Source organism: Capra hircus, chromosome 2, assembly GCF_001704415.2.
Source record: "Capra hircus breed San Clemente chromosome 2, ASM170441v1, whole genome shotgun sequence".
Classification (NCBI taxonomy): Eukaryota; Metazoa; Chordata; class Mammalia; order Artiodactyla; family Bovidae; genus Capra; species Capra hircus.
In genome coordinates, this window is record NC_030809.1 from 79,844,918 (window position 1) to 79,868,704 (window position 23,787).

The 23,787-nt window shown below is 36.7% G+C and overlaps 1 protein-coding gene across 1 annotated transcript in view; it reads right to left on the bottom strand.

Moving 5' to 3' along the window:
* LRP1B (LDL receptor related protein 1B) overlaps nt 1–23,787 on the bottom strand; it is a 2,198,408-nt gene that overhangs the window by 399,545 nt on the left and 1,775,076 nt on the right. The window contains 2 exon segments of the mRNA XM_018062463.1: nt 12,703–12,907; nt 19,244–19,433. Coding sequence (XP_017917952.1) covers nt 12,703–12,907; nt 19,244–19,433 — 395 coding nt within the window.

Sequence of the window (23,787 nt, forward strand, 5' to 3'; positions counted from 1 at the left end):
TAATATATTTTAAAACATTTTATAAAACAATATGTATATAAGGCATATCCTTTTTTTCTATTCTGAATTTCTAAAAATCTATAAGCATACTGACTTCTGCTTCTGGCAAGATGAAGGAGACATTTTCTTGATTACCCTCACTAAATACAACTAAAAAGCTGGAAAGCATATATAAAACAAATGTAAGAAGACTGAAATTAGAGAAGGTAACTCAGCTGTGGATGTTGGGACCAAAGAGCAACATGGCGGTGAGTTCCCCGGGTTTTATTTTTGTTTCATACACCTCAGACTTGGAACTGAATAAATGGCAACCCAGGAATGCCAAAATGAACAAAAAGGAAAAACAAAAACCTGGAAAGATTTTTGAAGCCAAAAGACCAGGAAAGATTCTAACTTGTAAGGCAGAAATCTTTTAGACAGTAATTGCTCTACTCTAGGCAAATACCTGGGAAAGGTAATGGCAACCCATTCTAGTACTCTTGCCTGGAAAATTCCATGGACAGAGGAGCCTGGTAGGTCGCAAAGGGTCCATGGGGTCGCTAAGAGTTGGACAGGACTGAGTGACTTCACTTTCACTTTTCACTTTCATGCATTGGAGAAGGATATGGCAACCCATTCCAGTGTTATTCTTGCCTGGAGAATCCCAGGGATGGGGGAGCCTGGTGGGCTGCTGTCTATGGGGTCTCACAGAGTCGGACATGACTGAAGTGACTTAGCAGCAGCAGCAGCAGGCAAATACCACATAGAAACAAACAGTTATACAGACTGTGACCCATCCAAACCCACAGCAGCAAAGGCCTAGTGGGAAGCTGGACTCCCACCCATAGTAATGGTGTACCCTCTCCCTCCCCTCCGTAGTGATGTCAAAGGAAGCACAGTGGAGAATCAGGATTTTCACAGTCATTCAGCGGTAATGCGGCCACTTCCACAGTGGTGACAGTGGAGACCCAGTGAGGAGCTGGAGCTCATATGCCCATCCTGCCTAGGTGTCTACAAAGGCTACATGAGGAACTTTGGCTTTGACTTCCACAAAGCAAGAGCCCTTACTTTCCTCTGCCAGAGTGACATCAGAGAAAGCCAGTTAAGGCAAAAGTCTTAAACAAGATGCAGAATTTCACACAATAAAACAACAATAAAAATTTCAGGTTCAATGGAAAAGTTTTCATCAAAGCACAAATCAGGAAAATATTAAAACATCTAGTGTGAACTTGTAAAACCTGTTTTTCACTTCCTACATACTCGCCCATGAAATAGCTATATTTTATGTCATCATTTTTAATATATGTATACAATTCTATTGTGTTCTTTTTTCTTTAGTTTTTTTGTATTTCTATTTAATTACTTACCATTCTTTTATTATTACTATTATTATTTTTTTACCTTACAATATTGTATTGGTTTTGCCACACATCAACATGAATCTGCCACAGATGTACATGTGTTCCCAATCCCGAACCCCCCTCCCACCTCCCCTGCCACACCATCCCTCCAGGTCATCCCAGTGCACCAGCCCCTAGTATCCTGCACCCTGCATTGAACCTAGACTGGTGATTCGTTTCTCACATGATATTGTCTTATTTAAATATTAAAATGTTGTTGAGATTGTAATTTGAGTAACTATTAATATTCAGGGACACTTGAAGCATATTAAAGATAGTACTGGGTGTAATAACCTGCATATTGAAAGGCGTCTCTTGAATTCAAAGACACATCAAAGGCAAGAAACATCTGAGTTTTTAGAATCCCTACAGGATTTGATAGTCAGTGGACTCATTTGTAATATACTTGATTGCATGCTTATTATATACTAATAGCAGATGACAGATATAGTCATTTCCTTATATTCCATTGGCTCATCTGTTAGAATTCAACTCCACAGAATGCTTTCACTAATAAACACAAACTCTCCTTCTTGACTGTGGTTCATTTAGCTGTTGATAGGCCCAGCACCCCATGTGTTTGAGACATTAGAGTTGAAAGGTCGCTTGCTGTCAGGAGATTTCTCTTCATGTCTCATTTAAAACAATTTGTCATCTTAGTGGTGTAGGATGGGGGCAGTCACAATCCATGTAAACTGAAGGATGGCTTCAAATGCATTACCAGTTTTGAAAATCATACCACCCAAGGCAATGCAGCTCCAAAGTGTTTGAGTATCTAGTACAACACCCCTGATATGAGCCTGCCTTCACAGCTGTCACATTCATGATGGCTCTTCACTAGTGAAGAGATCTTGATCACTTCCTCGTGTTTTCTCTGACTTTTGCAAATTTAAATATTGAAATATGTCCCATTTTTATTATGAATTACTTTAGATTTATTTATATTTACTTATACTTCGATATTAATTTGGGCTTCTCTGGTAGCTCAGCTAGTAAAGAATCCACCTGCAATGCAGGAAACCACAGTTTGATTCCTGCGTCTGGAAGATCGACTGAAGAAGGGATAGGCTACCCACTCCAGTATTCTTGGGATTCTCTGGTGGCTCAGAAAGAATCTGCCTGCAATGCGGGAGACCTGGGTTCGATCCCTGGGTTGGGAAGATCCCCTGGAGGAGGACATGGCAACCCACTCCAGTATTCTTGCCTGGAGAAACCAGTGGACAGAGGAGCCTGGCTGGCTATAGTCCACGGGGCTGCAAAGAGTCAGACACAATTGATTGACTAAGCACAGCATGGATCTTAATTCGGCTTTTAAACAGTTATCTACCTATATATAGAGTACAAAATTTTCACTTCATAATAGATAGGAATGGGAATGCTATAGAACATTTGTTTTTAATGAAAAAAAAAAAAAACAAAAAAACAAAAACAAAAAAAGGCGGTGGGGGGGTGGGCACCACACTGGGGGACTTCCCTGGCTGTCCTGTGGTTAAGACTCTGAACTTCCGCTGCAGTTCCATTCCTGGCCCCCTGGTCAGAGAACTAAGATATCTCATGACACACAGCTCAGCCAAAAAAATTAAAAAAGTAAAAAAAAAATAAAATAAAATAATAAAAGGACATTGACTCTAATAAAGAGTTGGGAACTATGACTGGCATTCAATATTGGACAGAAGAGTGTTAGACACCGATGTAGTCTTTTGGGGCATCAGTTTCCTAATCTGTGGAATAATACTAGATTATTCCAGGTAATGGTGGAAAAAATTTCCAGTTTACTGAAACTTTTAGTGACTGTTTATCCTGATATTGATTTTTAAGTCAAACATTAAAATTGTTAAATTGAAATATTTTACATTTAAAAAAGTATTGAAAATGCGATGCCTTTTCTTTGGTGACAGATGGCTTTGACTTAGCTAAATAATTTAAACTTAGCATGTTGTCAGAAAACTCACTTTTCTGGGCATCAAAACCTACTGCTTAAGTTTCACAGTTCAGCATAAAACTATATTATCACAAGTGGATAGGATAGGCATTTATAGACTTGGTAGAAGATATAGATAGATAACAGATTCATTAGATAGATAATACATAGATATATTTATTTATTGATTCATTTATGGTATGAAATAACTGATTCTATAAGGAAAAATAAAGAATTTGGTGCCATAAAAACAGGACATAAAATATTATTGTGCTTGATCTGACTTTTAATTGACTAATTCTAAAAAATCAAACAAACACCTGCTTTCCCTGTGTCAGAGGAAAAACTCCTTTTCCTTTCCAGTCAAAAAAGTTTGTTATCAGAGTGTGTTTATCTAGAAGATAGATTATCCTGCGTTCTTCTCATTCTAAGGATAGGTCTTAGGACTTAGTATTTCTGCCCGGGAATATACTCTGAATAAACAAACAAACAAAAACTCTAGACAAACTTTCTAAAAGAATGTCAAAAAGTAAGAAACATCAGCAATTGCAATTTCTAGGAACATAAACAACATCTCTTCTGGAAGGGTTTATGTCATTCAGGTACAGCTGCCTTCCAAGATATGATTAACACTTACGGGGTAGCACCAGGGAGAAAGGTTATAATCAAGCTGTCTTAGCCCCTGTCAACATTAGTTATTGTTTTATCTACTGGAGCAGCAGATATAGAATAGAAATAAAAATGAAATAGAATGATTTTATGATATTTTTCCCCCTAATAACAACAGTATTCAATTGTGTATTGCTAAATAGAGAATGCTCCCCTCAATAAAATTTGCAGGTAGGACCACCATACATGTTAACATGCTTTTAAAATTCAAAGAAAATAGCCAATTATTATATTTTTATCAGTATAGGTCACATTTAAACTGTGTGTACTTGTATTTTCTTAGACTTCACTCCAAAATAAAAGAGGAAATTGAAATATAACGATTTTGAATTTGTATAGCTAAATGAATTTGTTTAGCTAAATATAATCACATAAATATAAAGAAAAAGTAAAATGTATTTTTAAAAACATAGTTTTTCCAATTTCTCTTTTGATGTTTGAAAGGTTCTCTTTCCTTAATCTACTGATTAGTAATGAGATCTATATATTCCTATAATAAATTCAGTTCAGTTCAGTTCAGTTCAGTCGCTCAGTCGTGCCCGAGTCTTTGTGACCCCATGAATCGCAGCACTCCCATTCATCACCAACTCCTGGATTTCACTCAAACTCATGTCCATCAAGTCGGTGATGCCATCCAGCCATCTCATTCTCTGTCGTCCCCTTCTCCTCCTGCCCACAATCCCTCCAAGCATCAGAGTCTTTTCCAGTGAGTCAACTCTTCTCATGAGGTGGCCAAAGTATTGGAGTTTCAGCTTCAACATCACCCCTTCCAATGAACACCCAGGACTGATCTCCTTTAGAATGGACTGGTTGGATCTCCTTGCAGTCGAAGGGACTGTCAAGAGTCTTCTCCAACAGCACAGTTCAAAGGCATCAATTCTTCGGTGCTCAGCTTTCTTCACAGTCCAACTTTCACATTCATACATAACCACTGGAAAAACTATAGCCTTGACTACACGGACCTTTGTTGGCAAAATAATGTCTCTGCTTTTCAATACACTATCTTTGTTGGTCATAACTTTCCTTCCAAAGAGTAAGCGTCTTTTAATTTCATGGCTGCAATCACCATCTGCAGTGATTTTGGAGCCCCCTCCAAAATAAATTCTGACACTGTTTCCACTGTTTCCCCATCTATTTGCCATGAAGTGATTAGACTAGATGCCATGATCTTAGTTTTCTGAATGTTGAGCTTTAAGTCAACTTTTTCACTCTCCTCTTTCACTTTCATCAAGAGGCTTTTTAGTTCCTCTTCACTTTCTGCCATAAGGGTGGTGTCATCTGCATATCTGAGGTTATTGATATTTATCCTGGCATTCTTGATTCCAGCTTGTGCTTCCTCCAGTCCAGTGTTTCTCATGATGTACTCTACATATAAGTTAAATAAGCAGGGTGACAATATACAACCTTGACATACTCCTTTTCCTATTTTCAACCAGTCTGTTTTTCCATGTCCAGTTCTAACTGTTGCTTCCTGGCCTGCATATAGGTTTCTCAAGAGGCAGGTCAACTTTTGAATAATTATTCATCTTTTGAATAATTTTCCACAGTGTATTGTGATCCACACAAAGGCTTTGGCATAGTCAATAAAGCAGAAATAGATGTTTTTCTGGAACTCTCTTGCTTTTTCAATGATCCAACTGATGTTGGCAATTTGATCTCTGGTTCCTGTGCCTTTTCTAAAACCAGCTTGAACATCAGGAAGTTCACGGTTCACATACTGCTGAAGCCTGGCTTGGAGAATTTTGAGCATTACTTTACTAGCATGTGAGATGAGTGCAATTGTGTGGTAGTTTGAGCATTCTTTGGCATTGCCTTTCTTTGGTATTGGAACAAAAACTGACCTTTTCCAGTTCTGTGGCAACTGCTGAGTTTTCCAAATCTGCTGGCATATTGAGTACAGAACTTTCACAGTATCATCTTCCAGGATTTGAAATAGCTCAACTGGAATTCTATCACCTTTATTAGCTTTGTTCCTAGTGATGCGTCTTAAGGCCCACTTGACTTCCCATTCCAGGATGTCTGGCTCTAGGTGACTGATCACACCATCACGATTATCTGGGTTGTGAAGCTCTCTTTTGTACAGTTCTTCTCTGTATTCTTGCCTCCTCTTCTTAATACCTTCTGCTTCTGTGAGGTCCATACCATTTCTGTCCTTTATCAAGCTCATCTGTGCATGAAATATTCCCTTGGAATCTCTAATTTTCTTGAAGAGATCACTAGTCTTTCCCATTCTGTTGTTTTCCTCTATTTCTTTACATTGATCGCTGAGGAAGGCTTTCTTATCTCTCCTTACTATTCTTTGGAACTCTGCATTCAGTTGCTTATATCTTTCCTTTTCTCCTTTGCTTTTCGCTTCTCTTCTTTTCATAGCTATTTGTAAGGGCTTCTCAGACAGCCATATTGCTTTTTTTGCATTCTTTTTCTTGAGGATGATCTTGATCCCTGTTTCCTGTACAATGTCACAAACCTCAGTCCATAGTTCATCAGGCACTCTATCAGATCTAGGCCCTTAACTCTATTTCTCACTTCCACTGTATAGTCATAAGGGATTTTATTTAGGTCATACCTGAATTGTCTAGGGGTTTTCCCCATTTTCTTCAATTTAAGTCTAAATTTGGCAATAAGGAGTTCATGATCTGAGCTATAGTCAGCTCCTGGTCTTGTTTTTGCTGCCTGTATAGAGCTTCTCCATTTTTGGTTGCAAAGAATATACTCAATCTGATTTTGGTGTTGACCATCTGGTGATGTTCATGTGTAGAGTCTTCTCTTGAGTTGTTGTAAAAGGGTGTTTGCTATGACTAGTGTGTTCTTTTGGCAAAACTCTATTAGACTCTGCCCTGCTTTATTCCATACTCCAAGCTCAAATTTGCCTGTTACTCCAGGTGTTTCTTGACTTCCTACTTTTGCATTCCAGTCCCCTATAATGAAAAGGACATCTTTTTTGGTGTTAGTTCTAAAAGGTCTCGTAGGTCTTCATAAAACCGTTCAACTTCAGCTTCTTCAGCTTTACTGATTGGGGCATAGGCTTGGATTACCATGATATTGAATGGTTTGCCTTGGAAATGAACAGAGATCAATCTGTCATTTTTGAGATTGCATCCAAGTACTGCATTTCAGACTCTTTTGTTGACCATGATGGCTACTCCATTTCTTCTGAGGGATTCCTGCCCACAGTAGTAGATATAATGGTCATCTGAGTTAAATTCACCCATTCCAGTTCATTTTAGTTCACTGATTCCTAGAATGTCGATGTTCACCCTTGCCATCTCCTGTTTGACCACTTCCAATTTGCCTTGATTCATGGACCTGACATTCCAGGTTCCTATGCAATATTGCTCTTTACAGCATCCGATCTTGCTTCTATCACCAGTCCCATCCACAACTGGGTGTTGTTTTTGCTTTGGCTCCATCCCTTCATTCTTTCTGGAGTTATTTCTCCACTGATCTCCAGTAGCATATTGGGCACCTACCGACCCAGGGAGTTCCCCAGGGAAGTATCCTATCATTTTGCGTTTTCATACTGTTCATAATAAATTAAGTGACTGTAAATAGCTTATAAGTATTTTTTCGAATACCTACAAACTCTTGGATTGGATTCTCTGGTGGCTCAGAAGGTAAGGAATCTTCCTGCAATGGGGGAGACCTGGGTTCGATCCCTGGGTCGGGAAAGTGCCCTGGAGAAGGAAATGCAACCCACTCCAGTTTTCTTGCCTGGAAAATCTCATGAATGGAGGAGCCTGGTAGGCTACACAATCCAAGGGTTTCAAAGAGTCAGAGAGAATTGAGTGACTTCACTACAAACACTTAAGCCCATGGCACACCATACTAAAAAAAAAAAAAAAAAAAAAAAAAAAAAAATCCTTGATAAGAGTAAAGCTACACAGAGTGTTCCATTCTAAAGAATGTAGAAGAGCATTTAAAGGTTTTAAGATGTAATGCAGGAATTAAGCCTATCAGACTATGTTTAAACCATAGCTTAGAGTGCATGACCACAGTTGATTCAAGAGATGACATGCTCTTTAAATATATTGTGGGACAGCAATGGCACTGTACTGAGTGTGTAGACTCAAAACGCCCAGATATACAATCATCTTTCCAAACTTTATCAATTAACTTAATAGATAGCTTGCTTCCTTTTCATTAAAAAAGATGTACTCTCAAATATTTCAAGTTGTAATGTGCAGGCTTATTCCACTCTGTCAACTCCCCTGGGGATATTTGATCTCTGTTTCGGAAACTGCTCTCCACTCACTTCTGTGTCATTCAGAGCTAAAAAGTACACAACTATGGGAGGAAATGTTTCTTTATGAAATGATTGTTTCTCTGGTCACTTCTTTATATTACATTGTCTCAGCACAATTTGGCTTCATAAACTGAACAATGTTTAAATATTTCTTCTTACGTTTCTTGGCATAGTCTTTCATAGACAATTTTTACCTCCTATATTTTCTACTTCCTAAACATCACATTTTTAACTCTATGATTTTACATTATCACACATTTTTGCAATGCCTTCTATAATGCATTCCAAAATGTAAAAACAAAATCCATTATGTTGGTTGTATGCATGCATGCTAAGATACTTCAGTTGTATCCAACTCTGTGCAACCTGATGGACTGTAGCCCACCAGGCTCCTCTGCCCATGGCAGCAATATTGGAGTGAGTTGTCATGTCCTCCTCCAGGGGAACTTCCTGACACAGGGATTGATGGGACCCGAGTCTCTTATGCCTCCTACTTGGTAGATGGATCCTTTACCACCAGCCGCCACCTGGGAAGCCCCATTATGTGAATTATCTGATCCATTTAAAATATATATAGTGTATGTATATTGTTATTGTTGAATCACTAACACATGTCTGACTGCTTCTGAAATCCCATGGACTGTAGCCCATGGCATTTTTCTGTCCATGGCATTTTTCAGGCAAGAATACTGGAGTGGGTTGCCATTTCCTTCTCCAAAGGATCCTCCTGACTCAGGGATTGAACCCAGGTTTCCTGGCAGATTCTTTATCACTGACCCATCAGTGAATATATATATATATAATATTATATATTATATATAATTGAATTATATATAGATATATTACAATAGTATTGTTGCCTGAGGGTAGTGATATAGGAACGAAGAACAGACATAGTAGGAAAAACACACAAACATGCACAAAAGTGCCTGGCATGGAGAGATGAACTGAACAAGATCAGAATGAGTGAACTAGTCACATGCACATTTTTCAAATAAGGAACTCTTAGCTTCTGTGAGGATTTAAAAAGAAATCTGCTACCAAAAAACACTCTTTGATTTCTAAGACTTCAACTCAAATGGAGAGGCACAAATCAAATCAATAATTGATATTGTTCATACTTCTGTACACATAATTAATAATATAAAACTGAGGAGTGAATGTATAGGGTATTAGACAAACTCGTCTACTGGTTCAACAGTTATCAGATGAAAGCAGAATTTTTAAAGCTTCTGGGACTTCTAAAATATTATAGCATATGTGAAGAATTTTATTTCAGAATAAGTTATAATTTTTTTCTTCCTTAGGAAATATCCCTTTTTAACATCTTGAAACATAAAGCAGGTTACATATTTATACTTTTCTAAAGACAGTAGGAGATGACCCAGATCCTTAGTTATACTCTCAGTCTCAAAATTCTATGGTTATATTTGTAATAAATTACATAAACAGCTGAGTGGTCACAAAGATAGGCAAAAGTGTAGTAAGTATTCAGAGATTTAGGTCAATTTAGAAATGCAATTCAGGAACAAATAACAAATTCTAGTTGTAAAATCATGATTAAAATATAGGAAACAGTGGATATCACAAAGAATATATGTTAGTGATGGATTAGTGGTAAACTCAAGGTAACCATGATGAACTCTGGATAGAATCTGGATAACCAGCAAAATAGCTAGATGCATGTAAGAAGGTAATAAACTTTGAAATAGTGTTTTCCCCCAATTTTCAGGCCCAACCAGAAATTTTCATGGTTAATATTATTTCTTGAAGAGGTAAAGGAAAAGGATTATGTAATTCTAGGTTTGAGACAAAATGGATCAATGCCTTGTGGAGGAATAAACCCATATCCTTTAATGGTCTCTTCTGAATGTTTTCATCTTTATGGACAGAAATCTTGTTGTCAAGATTTACTGAAATATAATTTATATATAACATTATAAAAGTTTAAAGTATAGAACATAATGATTTATGTATACACTGTCAAATGGTTACTATAATAAAGTTAGTTAATATATCTATCACCTCACATAGTTAAAATTTTTGTTGTTGTTGGTAAAAGCTTTAAAATATACTCTCTTAGCAACTTCAATGGCAACCCACTCCAGTATTCTTGCCTTGAGAATCCACTGGATGAAGGAGCCTGGTGGGCTACAATCCATGCTGTTGCAGAGAGTCGGACATGACTAAGTGAGTTCACTTTCTTTTTCTTCTTTTCTTAGCAACTTATATAATACAAATAAATATATAGTACATTATTTTTTACTACAGCCAGCCAGAAACTATTCTGGTTTGGACAGAGATGAGAAATGGAAAGTTGGAATCATAACTATGCATACGCATATTTTTTAACGGCCAAAAAACTCTTTGAATTAGATTAGAACTATTTGATTGCTGGACCAGCTAGAGTAGCTATAATTGCCATACATAATAAGAGAGTGTGGAGGGGAAAAGACCGGATATATAAAAAATAAGTGAAAGGAGACTAAAAGTTATGATGAGGTGTTATAGAATTATTTTCTGTATTGGGCAATAATAGAAAATTATACCATATTCAGGATAATAATTCACCTATCTTTTCAAAAGCATTAACCCAGTAAGTTCATTTAGAATTTCTTTGGTGTATTCTAAGACAAAGTTTTATATCATATTCTCATAATAACCCTGAGAATTAGGAATAAAATTTACATATCAGAAAAAATAAAATTTATAAAGACTAAGTAAATATGCCTAAGGACATGCAACCTTTAGTTGGAAAAGGCAGACCAAGGATTTAAGCATAGAATTCTTTGATTTTTTGTTCAGAATTATTGCCTTTTGGCATCACCAACACTACGGACATGAGTTTGAGCAAACTGCAGGAGTTGGTGAAGGAAGCCTGGCATGCTGCAGTTCATGGGGTCGCAAAAAGTTGGACACGACCGAGTGACTGAACTGAACTGACTGCCTTTAGCACAGACTGAACTCATCAGGTTTTAGCTGATAATTTCAGTGTTCCTTAAGCATTCAACTGTCCTATATCTCTGCTACTCTAACGAAGTCCCAATACTAGAACTTAAATCAATGCACTTCTTCCTTCAAGAGACTTACACACCTATACATGCACATACACACACATCTATTTATATACTCATAGGCTATATATGTATGTTATGTGTGAAGTGAAGTGAAGTGAAGTGAAGTCGGTTAGTCCTGTCCGACTCTCCGACCACATGAACTGTAGCCTACAAGGATCCTCTGTCCGTGGGATTTTCCAGGTAAGAATACTGGAGTGGGCTGCCATTTCCTTCTCCAGGGGATCTTCCCGACCCAGGGGTCGAACCCCGGCTCTCCCACATTGTAGGCAGACGCTTTACCATCTGAGCCACCAGAGAAGTCATTATATGTACATATACATAAATTTAGTTAGTTGTCCTCAGACAAATATCTATATTTGTCTATATAATTGATGCATATATATTTAATATATATGTATATGGTATAGATCTATATGTATTATATAATATATAGATATATATGTACAGATATATTTTCAATTGAATTAAACAGCATACTTAATGGTACAGATTAGGTGTTAGCAAATATGGCCTGTTGTTTGGTTGCCTGTTTTTATAAATAAAGTTTTATTGAAATACTGTTCCAGCTATCTGTTTACATATTCACTATAAGACACTGTAGTTGTGATAAGAGGCAATATGCTCCATGAAGCTCCAAATATTTACTACCTGGCCCTTCAAGGAAAAGCGAAGAGCCTCAGGATCATTTTGTCATTCAAGCATGAATTGGTGCATGGTGCAGGGGTGCTGTGGTACAGCACCCAGGATTCCTCCAGGTACAATCACCCAGATCTTACCCTTCTGAACTCATTTTTTCAGTTGCCAAGGGCTACTGTCTTCATAATATAAGGTAATGGTGCTGAACTTTTACCATCCTACATGCTCTAAATATCTTCTGCAAATGTTCTCCAGTGGCAGCATGAAGACTCTCCCATTAATATTTACATGGATTTCAGAAAAAAGTGACTGAGAATGAGCCTGACTGAACAGAATTCCATTCTTCTCTCTTCAAAGCTTCTGAGGTTGGTTTGAGGGCTCAAATACAAAGGATAATTTCATTATTTTGTAATGTTCTTTTATCCTAGGACAACTAACCGATTTCATTTCATAATTTAAAAATTATAAATGACAATGAAGTTTATACAAATCACTCTAACAATAACAGTTCAATTAATAACTATAAGAAAATCAGTTATTATTTCCCCAGAAGAAATTTTACTAGTTGGACTGTCTCTGTGGTAGTGAATGCACTTAAAATTTTCAAATATCATCAACAGTTTCACTTTTCATTGAACAGATTATCCAGTTTGGTTGGTTTGAATAATTAGCCATTTGAAAACCTCTTAACATGCATACTTTAACAAGTATAAAGCATATATATTTCAGATGTATCATTTTTCAAATCTATAATCAGGAAATTCTCAGTTAACTTACATGTCTCTGGGATCCATCATATTCACATCTTTCAATTTTTCCTAGGCTGCCATCTGAGAAATACAGCTTCTCTGCACGGTGATCAATGGTGAGTCCATTTGGAGTGAGTATGTCTGTACTGACCACCACTTGAGCATTTTTCCCAGTAAGAGTTGATCTCATGATACTTGGATGCTGTTCATTCCAGTTGGTCCAAAACATTAAACTAATTAAAATGAAAATTGTGATAATAGGTTAATTTTTTTATAAATAGTTAACAATATTAGAAAAAACATGGCAATGTCAAACTATTTAAAATAAAGAAAAATTGTCTCATAGTTTCTGACCCTTGAGGAAGTCTTATAATAAGGAGAGATATGTATATTTGCATATTTTTCCAGTTTCTTAAATAACTTAGAAACTATTTCTGAAAAATATTTGTCTCTCAAAGAGCAATTTAATTAAATTGAATCAGTTGGATACACAGTAAAGATTTATTTGAATCAAAGAAAAATAGTTAGCTTAAATTTCCTATGAACTGCAAATATACTCTGATTTATTATTATCATGTTTCAGGAAATCTTGTGTTGTAATTTTGGATATCGTTCTTAACCTAGCAATATTTCTTTTCTTCAGTTGGTAAAAATAAAAATATCTATCTCTTTCTAGATTTTCTTTATTTAAAATATGTATTTATTGGCTGGGCTGGGTCTTCATTGCTGCACAGCCTTTTTCTCTAGTTGTGGTGAGTGGGGGGCTTCTCTCTAGTTGTATTGCATGGGCTTCGTACTTTGGTGGCTTGTCTGGTTATGGGCACTGACTTTAGAGCGCCTGGGCCTCCGTGGTTCAGCACATGGGCTCAATAGTTGTGGCTCAGGCTCTAAAGCACAGGCTCAGTAGTTGTGGCACACAGGCTTGGTTGCTTAGCAGAAATCCCAGACCAGGCACTGCACCTGTGTCTCCTGCATTGGCAGGTAGATTCTTTACCACTGAGCCACCAGGGTAGCCCTAGGTTTTTCTTTCTTTTTTTTTTTTTTAATTTTGCATTCCTCTCTGTACATGTTTTAGAAAAACACAATTACTAAACTCCTATATTTCTTTAATGTCTTTTTCCCCCCTCCTCTGTCAGTGTGATTTTTTCTGTATATTATAATGCTGTTACGATGGGGTTGCACAGAGTTGGACATGACTGAAGTGACTTAGCAGCAGCAGCAGCAGAATTACAGGGGTTACTCTCAGTCCTTAAAAGTAAGATCTGTTACTTACAGTCTTAACAGAATATTTTAAATCAATATTTGTCAAACTATTCTCTGAGGAAGGCCAAGGATTCTGTTAGCACTTAAAGGTTACCAAAAGAGCAGAGAGGCTGTAGGGTGCTAGTCTCCAAGGCCTATTTTTATTTAACCAGATCTTCTTTCTCCCCCTTTAAGACTATCCCTAAGAGTTTATTTGAAGATCAGTTTTTGGACTGAAGGAAGCAGTTGAGAATGGAAGGCATCAGGGAGAGAAGGAAAGAGAGGAAAGAAGGAAGGGAGGGAGGGAAGAAGGGAGGGTCGGGGAGAAGCCAGAAAGAAAATGAGGAAGGGAGAAAGGAAGATGGGAAAGAGAGAGACTTAGAGGCAGGCCACTTTACATTTTTAGAAAGCATGTTTAATAAATATTTACAAAGAAAAGCTATTTGAAAATATTTCATATTTATAACAAGATAGCATATATCATCCCTATTTATAGTCATGTAAAGACAAGGTAATAGTCAAATTAATTATTCAACATGTAGTTTTTGAGTATTATGCCAAAACTTATTATTAGACAATATACAACTTTACAAAAAGAAAAACTTTTCTTCTTTGTTTTCTGAATGTTGAGTTTTAAGCCAACTTTCTCACGCTCCTCTTTCACTTTCATCAAGAGGCTCTTTAGTTCCTCTTCACTTTCTGCCATAAGGGTGGTGTCATCTGCATATCTGAGGTTATTGATATTTCTCCTGGCAATCTTGATACCAGCTTGTGCTTTCTCCAGCCCAGTGTTTCTCGTGATGTACTCTGCATATAAGTTAAATAAGCAGGGTGACAGTATACAGCCTTGATGTACTCCTTTTCCTATTTGGAACCAGTCTGTTTTTCCATGTCCAGTTCTAACTGTTGCTTCGTGACCTGCATACAGATGTCTCAGGAGACAGGCCAGGTGGTCTGGTATTCCCATCTCTTTAAGAATTTTCCACAGTTTGTTATGGTCCTCACAGTCAAAGGCTTTTGTATAGTCAATAAAGCAGAAGTAGATGCTTTTCTGGAACTCTGTTGCTTTTTCGATGATTCAAATGATGTTGGCAATTTGATCTCTGGTTCCTCCGCCTTTTCTAAATCCAGCTTGAACATCTGGAAATTCATGGTTCACATATTGTTGAAGCCTGGCATGGAGAATTTTGAGCATGACTTTACAAGCATGTGAGATGAGTACAATTGTGCAATAATTTGAACATTTTTTGGCATTTCCGTTCTTTGGGATTGGAATAAAAGCTGACCTTTTCTAGGCCTGTGGCCACTGCTGAGTTCTCCAAATTTGCTGGCATAGTGAGTGCAGCACTTTCACAGCATCATCTTTTAGGTTTTGAAATAGCTCAACTGGAATTCCATCACCTCCACTAGCTTTGTTCGTAGTGATTTTTCCTAAGGTCCACCTGACTTAACATTCCAGCATGTCCGGCTCTAGGTGAGTGATCACATCATTGCGATTATCTTGGTCAGGAATATCTTTTTTTGTATAGTTCTTCTGTATATTTTTGCACGCTTTTCTTAATACCTTCTGCTTCTCTTAGGTCCATATGATCTCTGTCCTTTACTGTGCCCATCTTTGCATGAAATGTTCCCTTGGTATTTCTAATTTTCTTGGAGAGATCTCTAGTCTTTCCCATTCTATTGTTTTCCTCTATTTCTTTACATTGATCACTGAGGAAGCCTTTTTTTTTTTAATCTCTCCTTGCTATTCTTTGGAACTCTGCATTCAAATGGGCATATTTTGCTTTTTCTCTCTTTATTTTCACTTCCCTTTTCACACCTATTTGTAAGGCCTCCTCAGACAAGCATTTTGCCTTTTTGCATTTCTTCTTCTTGGGATGGTCTTGATCCCTGCCTCCTGTACAATGTCAGGGACCTCCATCTACAGTTCTTCAGGCACTCTGTCTATCAGATCTAATCCCTTGAATCTATTTGTCACTTCCACTGTATAATGGTAAGGGATTTGATTTAGGTCATACCTGAATGGTCTAGTGCTTTTCACTACTTTCTTCAATTTAAGTCTGAATTGGCAATAAAGTGATTATGATTTGAGCCACAGTCAGCTCCTGGTCTTGTTTTTGCTGACTGTATATAGCTTCTGCATCTCTGCTGCAACGAATATAATCAATCTGATTTTGGTGTTGACCACCTGGTGATGGTCATGTGTAGAGTCTTGTATTGTGTTGTTGGAAGAGGGTGTTTGCTATGACCAGTGTATTTTCTTGGCAAAACTCTATTAGCCTTTGCCCTGCTTCATTTTTTACCCCAAGCCCAAATTTGCCTGTTACTCCAGGTAATACTTGACTTTCTACTTTTGCATTCCAGTCCCCTATAATAAATAGGACATCTTTTCGGCTGTTAGTTCTAGAAGGTCTTGTAGGTCTTCATAGAACCATTCAACTTCAGCTTCTTCAGCATTAGTGGTTGGGTCATAGACTTGGATTACTGTGATATTGAATGGTTTACCTTGGAAACAAAGATTGTTCTGTCATTTTTGAGATTGTATCCAAGTACTGCATTTCAGATGTTTTTGTTGACTATGATGGCTACTCCATTTCTTCTAAGCAATTCTTGCCCACAGCAGTACATGTAATGATCATCTGAGTTAAATTCACCATTCCAGTCCATTTTAGTTCACTGATTCATTAGTTCATAAAACTAAGATCATGGCATCTTGTCCCATCACTTCATGTCAAATCAGTGGGGGAAAAGTGGAAACAGTGACAGACTTTATTTTAGGGGGCTCTAAAATCACTGCAGATGGTGACTGCAGCCATGAAATTAGAAGACCATTACTTCTTGGAAGAAAAGCTATGATCAACCTAGATAGCATGTTCAAAAGCAGAGACATTACTTTGCCAACAAAGGTCCATCTAGTCAAGGCTATGGTTTTTCCAGTAGTCATGTATGGATTGTGAAAGTTGGACTATAAAGAAAGCTGAGTGCCTAAGAATTGATGCTTTTGAAGTGTGTTGTTGGAGAAGACTCTTGAGAGTCCCTTGGACTGCAAGGAGATCCAACTATTCTATCCTAAAGGAAATCAGTCCTGAATATTCATGGGAAGGACTGGTGCTGAAGCTGAAACTCCAATACTTTGGTCATCTGATGTGAAGAACTGACTCATTGGAAAAGACTCTGATGGTGGGAAAGATTGAAGGCAGGAGGGGAAGGGGACGACAGAGTATGAAATGGTTGGATGGCATCACCGACTCAATGGGCATGTTTGAGTAAATTTCGGGAGTTGGTGATGGACAGGTAGGCCTGACGTGCTACAGTCCAGGGGGTCGCAAATCGTTGGACACAACTGAGCAACTGAACTGAATGAACTGCTTCTTTCTATCTAATCTAAAAAATAACTGCCACAAATTAAGGAAAACTGGGACATCTATGCTCTTTAATAAAATACTTCAAAGCATTTTAATCTATTCTATGGAACATTAAAGTATTGTTGCTGTTGTTGTTGTTCATTTGCTCAGTCATGTGAGTCTTAAATGTGAAAATAGTTTGTGCTATGAATCAGTAAATTTGTAAAAAAAAAAATGACGTTCCACTTTCTTAAATCATGGAATACTTTTAACCGTATCCTATGACTTCTAAAAAAAAAAAAAAGTTTTAAAGTTATGCAAATAATATGAGATATTAAACACACAAACAATTTATTTTCAATAATTTTATAGATTGTGAGCTTTAAAATGATAGATTTTCCAAGGAATTATTACTCCTTTAATTTCACCTTTCACTTCAAAGATGAGAAAAAAGAGGCCGGAGATCTTGAGCACTATAGTTATTGAGTCAAGCTTTGAATACAAGTAGTCCTTCATCTAGAAATTTATTTGATTTTAAGATTTCTGTTAATCAACAGACATATAAAAGTGATTCATAGATGTCATTAACATGCTTAATGATAAATATTTTTATACTTTAAACATTAATTACATATAATTTTCCAATTAAAATATTTTGGTGTGTTTAATTATAATTTTCACTTTAATGCAGGAGGAAAGTATAATTTTAGCCTCTTTTAGAAGTAATTATAGGGCAAAGTATTTAGCACTTAAAGTTAATCATATATAATGTCGTCAGCGATCTCCCTCATGTTTGTTTGAAAATTATCTTATAGATTCCTTTGATAAACTTTTGGGTAATTATTATTGTCCTAAGAGTCTTCTGGTGGACTCTTAGGATCAATGTAGCTATCTCAGCAGCCAACTGTATAGTGATATGGCGGTGGTATAAGCAGAACCAGCTCTGCCTACACATCTGAAGGCCTGTATCCATCTAAGCTAAGTAACCAAACCTATGTAAGCAGGCAACCTCGTCTTCACCTGCATGTCTCAACCTTTAGAGTTTTAATTTTCAAGTTAAGTATGTTTAACTAAGTAAGTCAATTCTTATCTCTAGTTCTATAAGATAGTAATTCATATAGTCTTTTCATCTCTTAGGTGATCAAGGCCTGTGTTTATCAGTCATTGTTTTTTATCCTTTCATTTTTATTCAACATACCTGAAATGTTTTCTATTTCTGCTCAGTGAAACCAGATTGATGTCTGTGCCTTTGTTTCATTTAAGAATAAAAAGTTTTTCTAGTAGTTAGCAAATATTCCTATCATATTGTAAAAGAGTACAACTCTATAGAAATATTTGTAGTCTACTTAACCTAACTTTGTTCTTCAGTTTTCATATAATTCTTTCTTAATAGCATTGTCCAAAACATGATTTTTTTCTTATTTTATTTTTTATACATTTTATATTATAGCCTGAGCAATTTTTCTTGCTATGAATTCTTCATAAGTATTATAAATGCTTGCACAATGTATCATTGTGCAATGATGGCCCACTTGACTGTTGTCAGGTATCTAACGTTGAAAATAAAGCTGCGCACTAAGGTCTATTTTTATTTCCTCTGATTTCAATTGGAGTGATCTCCAGTTGTTAAAGTTACTTAATATAATTATAGAAACACCTTTTAGGTGTTAATGGGTTTTAATAGTCTTTTTTCTTTTTCAAATTTATCGTTTCAATCAGTGATGCATTAATGTCTTTTTCACATACTTATCCCATCACAGTATTGTCTCTATTTTCCCTTTCATCCTTTAATTTTGCTTTTCCTGAACCTCTCATGGAAATGATGCCTGGCCTTTAAAGAGTCCAGGTTTCAATCATTCACATTTCAAATGCTCTCATAAACAATAATTTTATGAATTGTGAAAAAAAACTTCAGAGGGAACATTTATTTTTAAAGCTAATTATGAGGTTTTGACTTATATTGAAGAAATAGAAATTTCTTACTTTTGGCATTCATCTAGGGCTAACACATGAGGATGGTCATCTTCTGACATGGCAATGACTGCTTCCCTGTCAAATGCTCCTGGCCGAGTCTGGTCCACTGTGTGCCTGGTGATGGATGAGGTAGTTGAGCTGGTCCAGTACAGGGTGTCCCAGGCTCGGTGATAGGCAAGGCCCTCAACAGAACCCACATCTGATGGGAGAAAAGAAAAGAATAAATTTACACTTTTATCTGCAAAAATTTGGCTTCTGAACAGAAAAAAGTATTTATAATATACACTATGCTTGTGTGTGTGTGTGTGTGTGTGTGTGTGTGCTAAGTGGCTTCAGTCGTGTCTGACTCTTTGTGAACCCATGGACTGTAGCCCACCAGGCTCCTCTGTCTATAGGATTCTCCAGGCAAGAATACTGGAGATGGTTTCTGTGCCTTCCTCCGGGGGATCTTCCTGACCCGGGGATTGAATCTACTTCTCTTATGTCCCCTGCAATGTCAGGCAGGTTCTTTAGCACTCGTACCACCTGGGAAGCAAAATATAAACTATATCTGTGTTATCTTATCAGTCATTTCTTCACAAATGCTCCAATATAAAAATATAATAATTATGATGCCTACAATGACAGCTGATTACACACAGTAAATCTAAGTTATGAACTGCTCATGGAGAAGTTTATACAAAAACATGATGTTAAAGATTGAATAGCCTTTTCAAAAAAAAAAAAAACCCTTAATTAAGTAATTGTCTTTTATTTAGGAAACTGGTGGCTCTCTTTTATTTTCATATCTTAATAATCAATTTTTTGCAACAATTTAATGATGCTTTTGAAAATCATATGTCAGAGATACTATTTACATGCAATAATAATGAGTTTTCTCTTGATACTATATCTGGAGACATCAAGGAAAAACAACATCAAAAACTACAATCAAGTATCAAAAAACCAGAATCCAACTCTATACTTGTGATTATCAAGCAGTGGTAGAGAAGGTTTTAGTAAGTTAATACAATATATTTTTTTCATCCTATTCAGCTAATGTGATGTAAAAACCAAAGAAAATAAAATTAATTGCCAGCTAAAGCATCCTTTCATATAGGCAGAAAAAGATACATGATAGTACACATAGTCTAATACTTAAATGTGACAATATGAGAAGCAAGAGTAATTATTTTTTAAAATTGTTTTCCTGATCACAGGATAATGTAGGGTGGTTGTTTTACTTTTCATAGAAGTGTTTGAATATATCTTTGCTGCTGCTGCTGCTGCTGCTGCTGCTGCTGCTAAGTTGCTTCAGTCGTGGCCAACTCTGTGTGACCCCACAGATGGCAGCCCACCAGGCTCCCCCGTCCCTGGGATTCTCCAGGCAAGAACACTGGAGTGGGTTGCCATTTCCTTCTCCAACGCTTGACAATTAAAAGTGAAAGTGAAGTCGCTCAGTCATGTCCGACTTTTCGCGACCCCAAGAACTGCAGCCTACCAGGCTCCTCTGCCCATGGGATTTTCCAGGCAAGAGTACTGGAGTGGGTTGCCACTGCCTTCTCTGAAAATACCTTTAAGTATAACCAAATTATTAAGTTTTTCATTATTGTTTTTCTCAGAGTTAGTATTCTTAGCATATTTAAGAGAGAATATATATATTTTTAACTTTGGTAGTCATGCTAAGAAATTAGCATTATAACAGGCAGAGTCTTTTTATAGCTTTTCTCTTAAGGAATCTGAAAAGAATTATTCAGCTTTTCTGAAAATAGATGGATGAAAAGAGTTGCTTTTAGTTTTAAGATTGGTAAATGTTTACTTTGATGGTCAAAAGGATTTAGAGGGAGAGAAAAACAATATTAAAGCCTTTCGAACTAGATTTCATAATGCCATTAAAATTTTGTTCTTTGATTCTTTTCCTACATGAAACAGAAAATCCACTAATAATAGAATTAATATCTGCCACTTATGGGCACTGTCTTCCAGTTAGGAATTGTGTAATTGTTTTGCATATATCCCTTTATGTGTAAATCTGCCCTGTGATGTTAGTTTTATTGTTATTTTTCCCCTAAGAAGAAAACAGAAACCTATGTTCACAGAACTAAAAGTATTGAAGCAAGATTTTTATCACAGATGGGTGTGCTTCCATAAGCCTGTATCTGTCAGCAGCACTATTTAGAGATGGATTTATAGCAGCTATCGCTTATCCTCAGTGTACCTCAAGCTGGAACCAAACAAATGATTCATTAGTTTCAACTTGTCTGACTCTGGGTGAATTGTATCAGCAGTAATTTACCATGAGTAACCTATCACACAGTCAACAAAACCACTTATAAGAAATTAATGTGGATGATTAGTATGGAAACCCAGGTCAGAGATGATGAAAGAAAAATTGTAAAACACAATCATAATAACATCTGTTAAGCTTTGCTTATATGAATGATATGTATTCCTATTTGAGATGAATAGGTGGGAGGCTGATAATGTTTAACAGTACTTTGATTATTAATTAATAATTCATCTATTACAGTGCATTTTTAGTACTTTCATATCACTTCAGAAATGATGCTAACTCTATTAATATTACAAGCAACATTCCACTCTATCACCTGCAAACAGAATGAGAAATGGCATAGTTTGAAAAAAAAATCCAAGTAAATCAGAATCATTAATCCATCCTCATTCTCTATCTTTCCCTTCTAATGACTTAGACGGATCTTCTTCATGGCACTTTTTTCTTGCCCAATTAGGAGGAAACCACTTGGCATTACCATTGAGATGAAGCAGATGTTTTTTTCTATGGCTGTTATAGTTCCAGGGTTACTAGAGTGTGTAATATATCTCACTGTCCAGGTACAATATCTTTTGTTTTATTGTTTGCAATATATGACAACCTGACAGTACACTTAATCATATCTGGTGCTACATTTTAAAATATATTACTTAGAAAAATATTTAGCTCCCTACAAAAATTATATTTGTCATTAGTAAGTAGTCAAATAAAGACATAAACCACATGCAACTATATATCAATTAGCACAAGGAACTATATTCACTATTTTATAATAAGCTATAAGGGAAAACATCTGAAAATGTATTGTTGTTGTTTGTTCCTCAGTCATATCTGACTCTTTGTAACCCCATGGACTGTAGCCTGTCTAGTTTCTCTGTCCATGGGGATTTCTAGCCAAGGATACTGGAGTAGCTCACCATTTCTTTCCTCAGGGGATCTTCTCAACCCAGGGATCAAACCCACATCGCCTGCAAGTCTCCTACATTGCAAGCTAATTCTTTACCACTCAGTGGTAAAGCCCTATGTGTGTGTGTGTGTGTGTGTGTGTGTGCGTGCGTGGATGTGCATCTGTGTGTGCATGTGTATATGTATTTTTACACATGTATATGTATATTATCCATGAGAATAATAAATTGAAAATCATGAAAATATTTTACTTGAGATAACATAAAAGATGTTAACGTCTATTGGAAAGACCACCAGACCAGTCAGGTATGACCTAAATAAAATCCTTTACGATTATACGGTGGAAGTGACAAATAGATTCAAGTGATTAGATCTGATAGACAGAGTGCCTAAAGAACTATGGAAGGAGGTTCGTGACATTGTATGAAGGTAGTGATCGAGACCATCCCCAAAAAAAGAAATTGAAAAGGCAAAATGGTTCTCTAAGGAGGCCTTACAAATAGCTGTGAAAAGAAGAGAAGCAAAAGGCAAAGGAGAAAAAGGAAAGATATACACATCTGAATGCAGAGTTTCAAAGAATAGCAAGGAGAGACAAAAAAGCCTTCCTCTGTGATCAATGTAAAGAAAAAGGGGAAAACAATAGAATAGGGAAAACTACAGATCTCTTCAAGCAAATTACACACCAAGGGAAAACTTCATGCAAAGATGGGCACAGTAAAAGACAGAAATGGTATGGACCTAACAGAAGCGGAAGATATTCAGAAGAGGTGGCAAGAATACACAGAAGAACTATACAAAAAAAGATCTTCACAATCCAGATAATTATGATCTTGTGATCGCTCACCTAGAGCCAGACATCCTGGAATGTGTAGTCAAGTGGGCCTTAAGAAGCATCGCTATGAACAAAGCTAATGGAGGTGATGGAATTCCAGCTGAGCTATTTCAAATCCTAAAAGATGATACTGTGAAAGTGCTGTACTTAACATGCCAGTAAACTTGGAGAAATCCTCAGTGGCCACAGGACTGGAAAAGATCAGGTTTCATTATAGTCACAAAGAAAGGCTATGCCAAAAAATGCTCAAACTATGACACAATTGCACTCATCTCACATGCTAGTAAAGTAATGCTCAAAATACTCCAAGCCAGGCTTCAGCAATATGTGAACTGTGAACTTCCAGATATTCAAGCTAGATTTAGAAAAGGCAGAGGAACCAGAGATCAAATTGCCAACATCTGTTGAATCATCGAAAAAGCAAGAGAGTTCGAGAAAAGCATCTACTTCTGCTTTATTGACTATGCCAAAGCCTTTGACTGTGTGGATCATAACAAATTGTTGAAAATTCTTAAAAATATGGGAATATCAGACCACCTGACC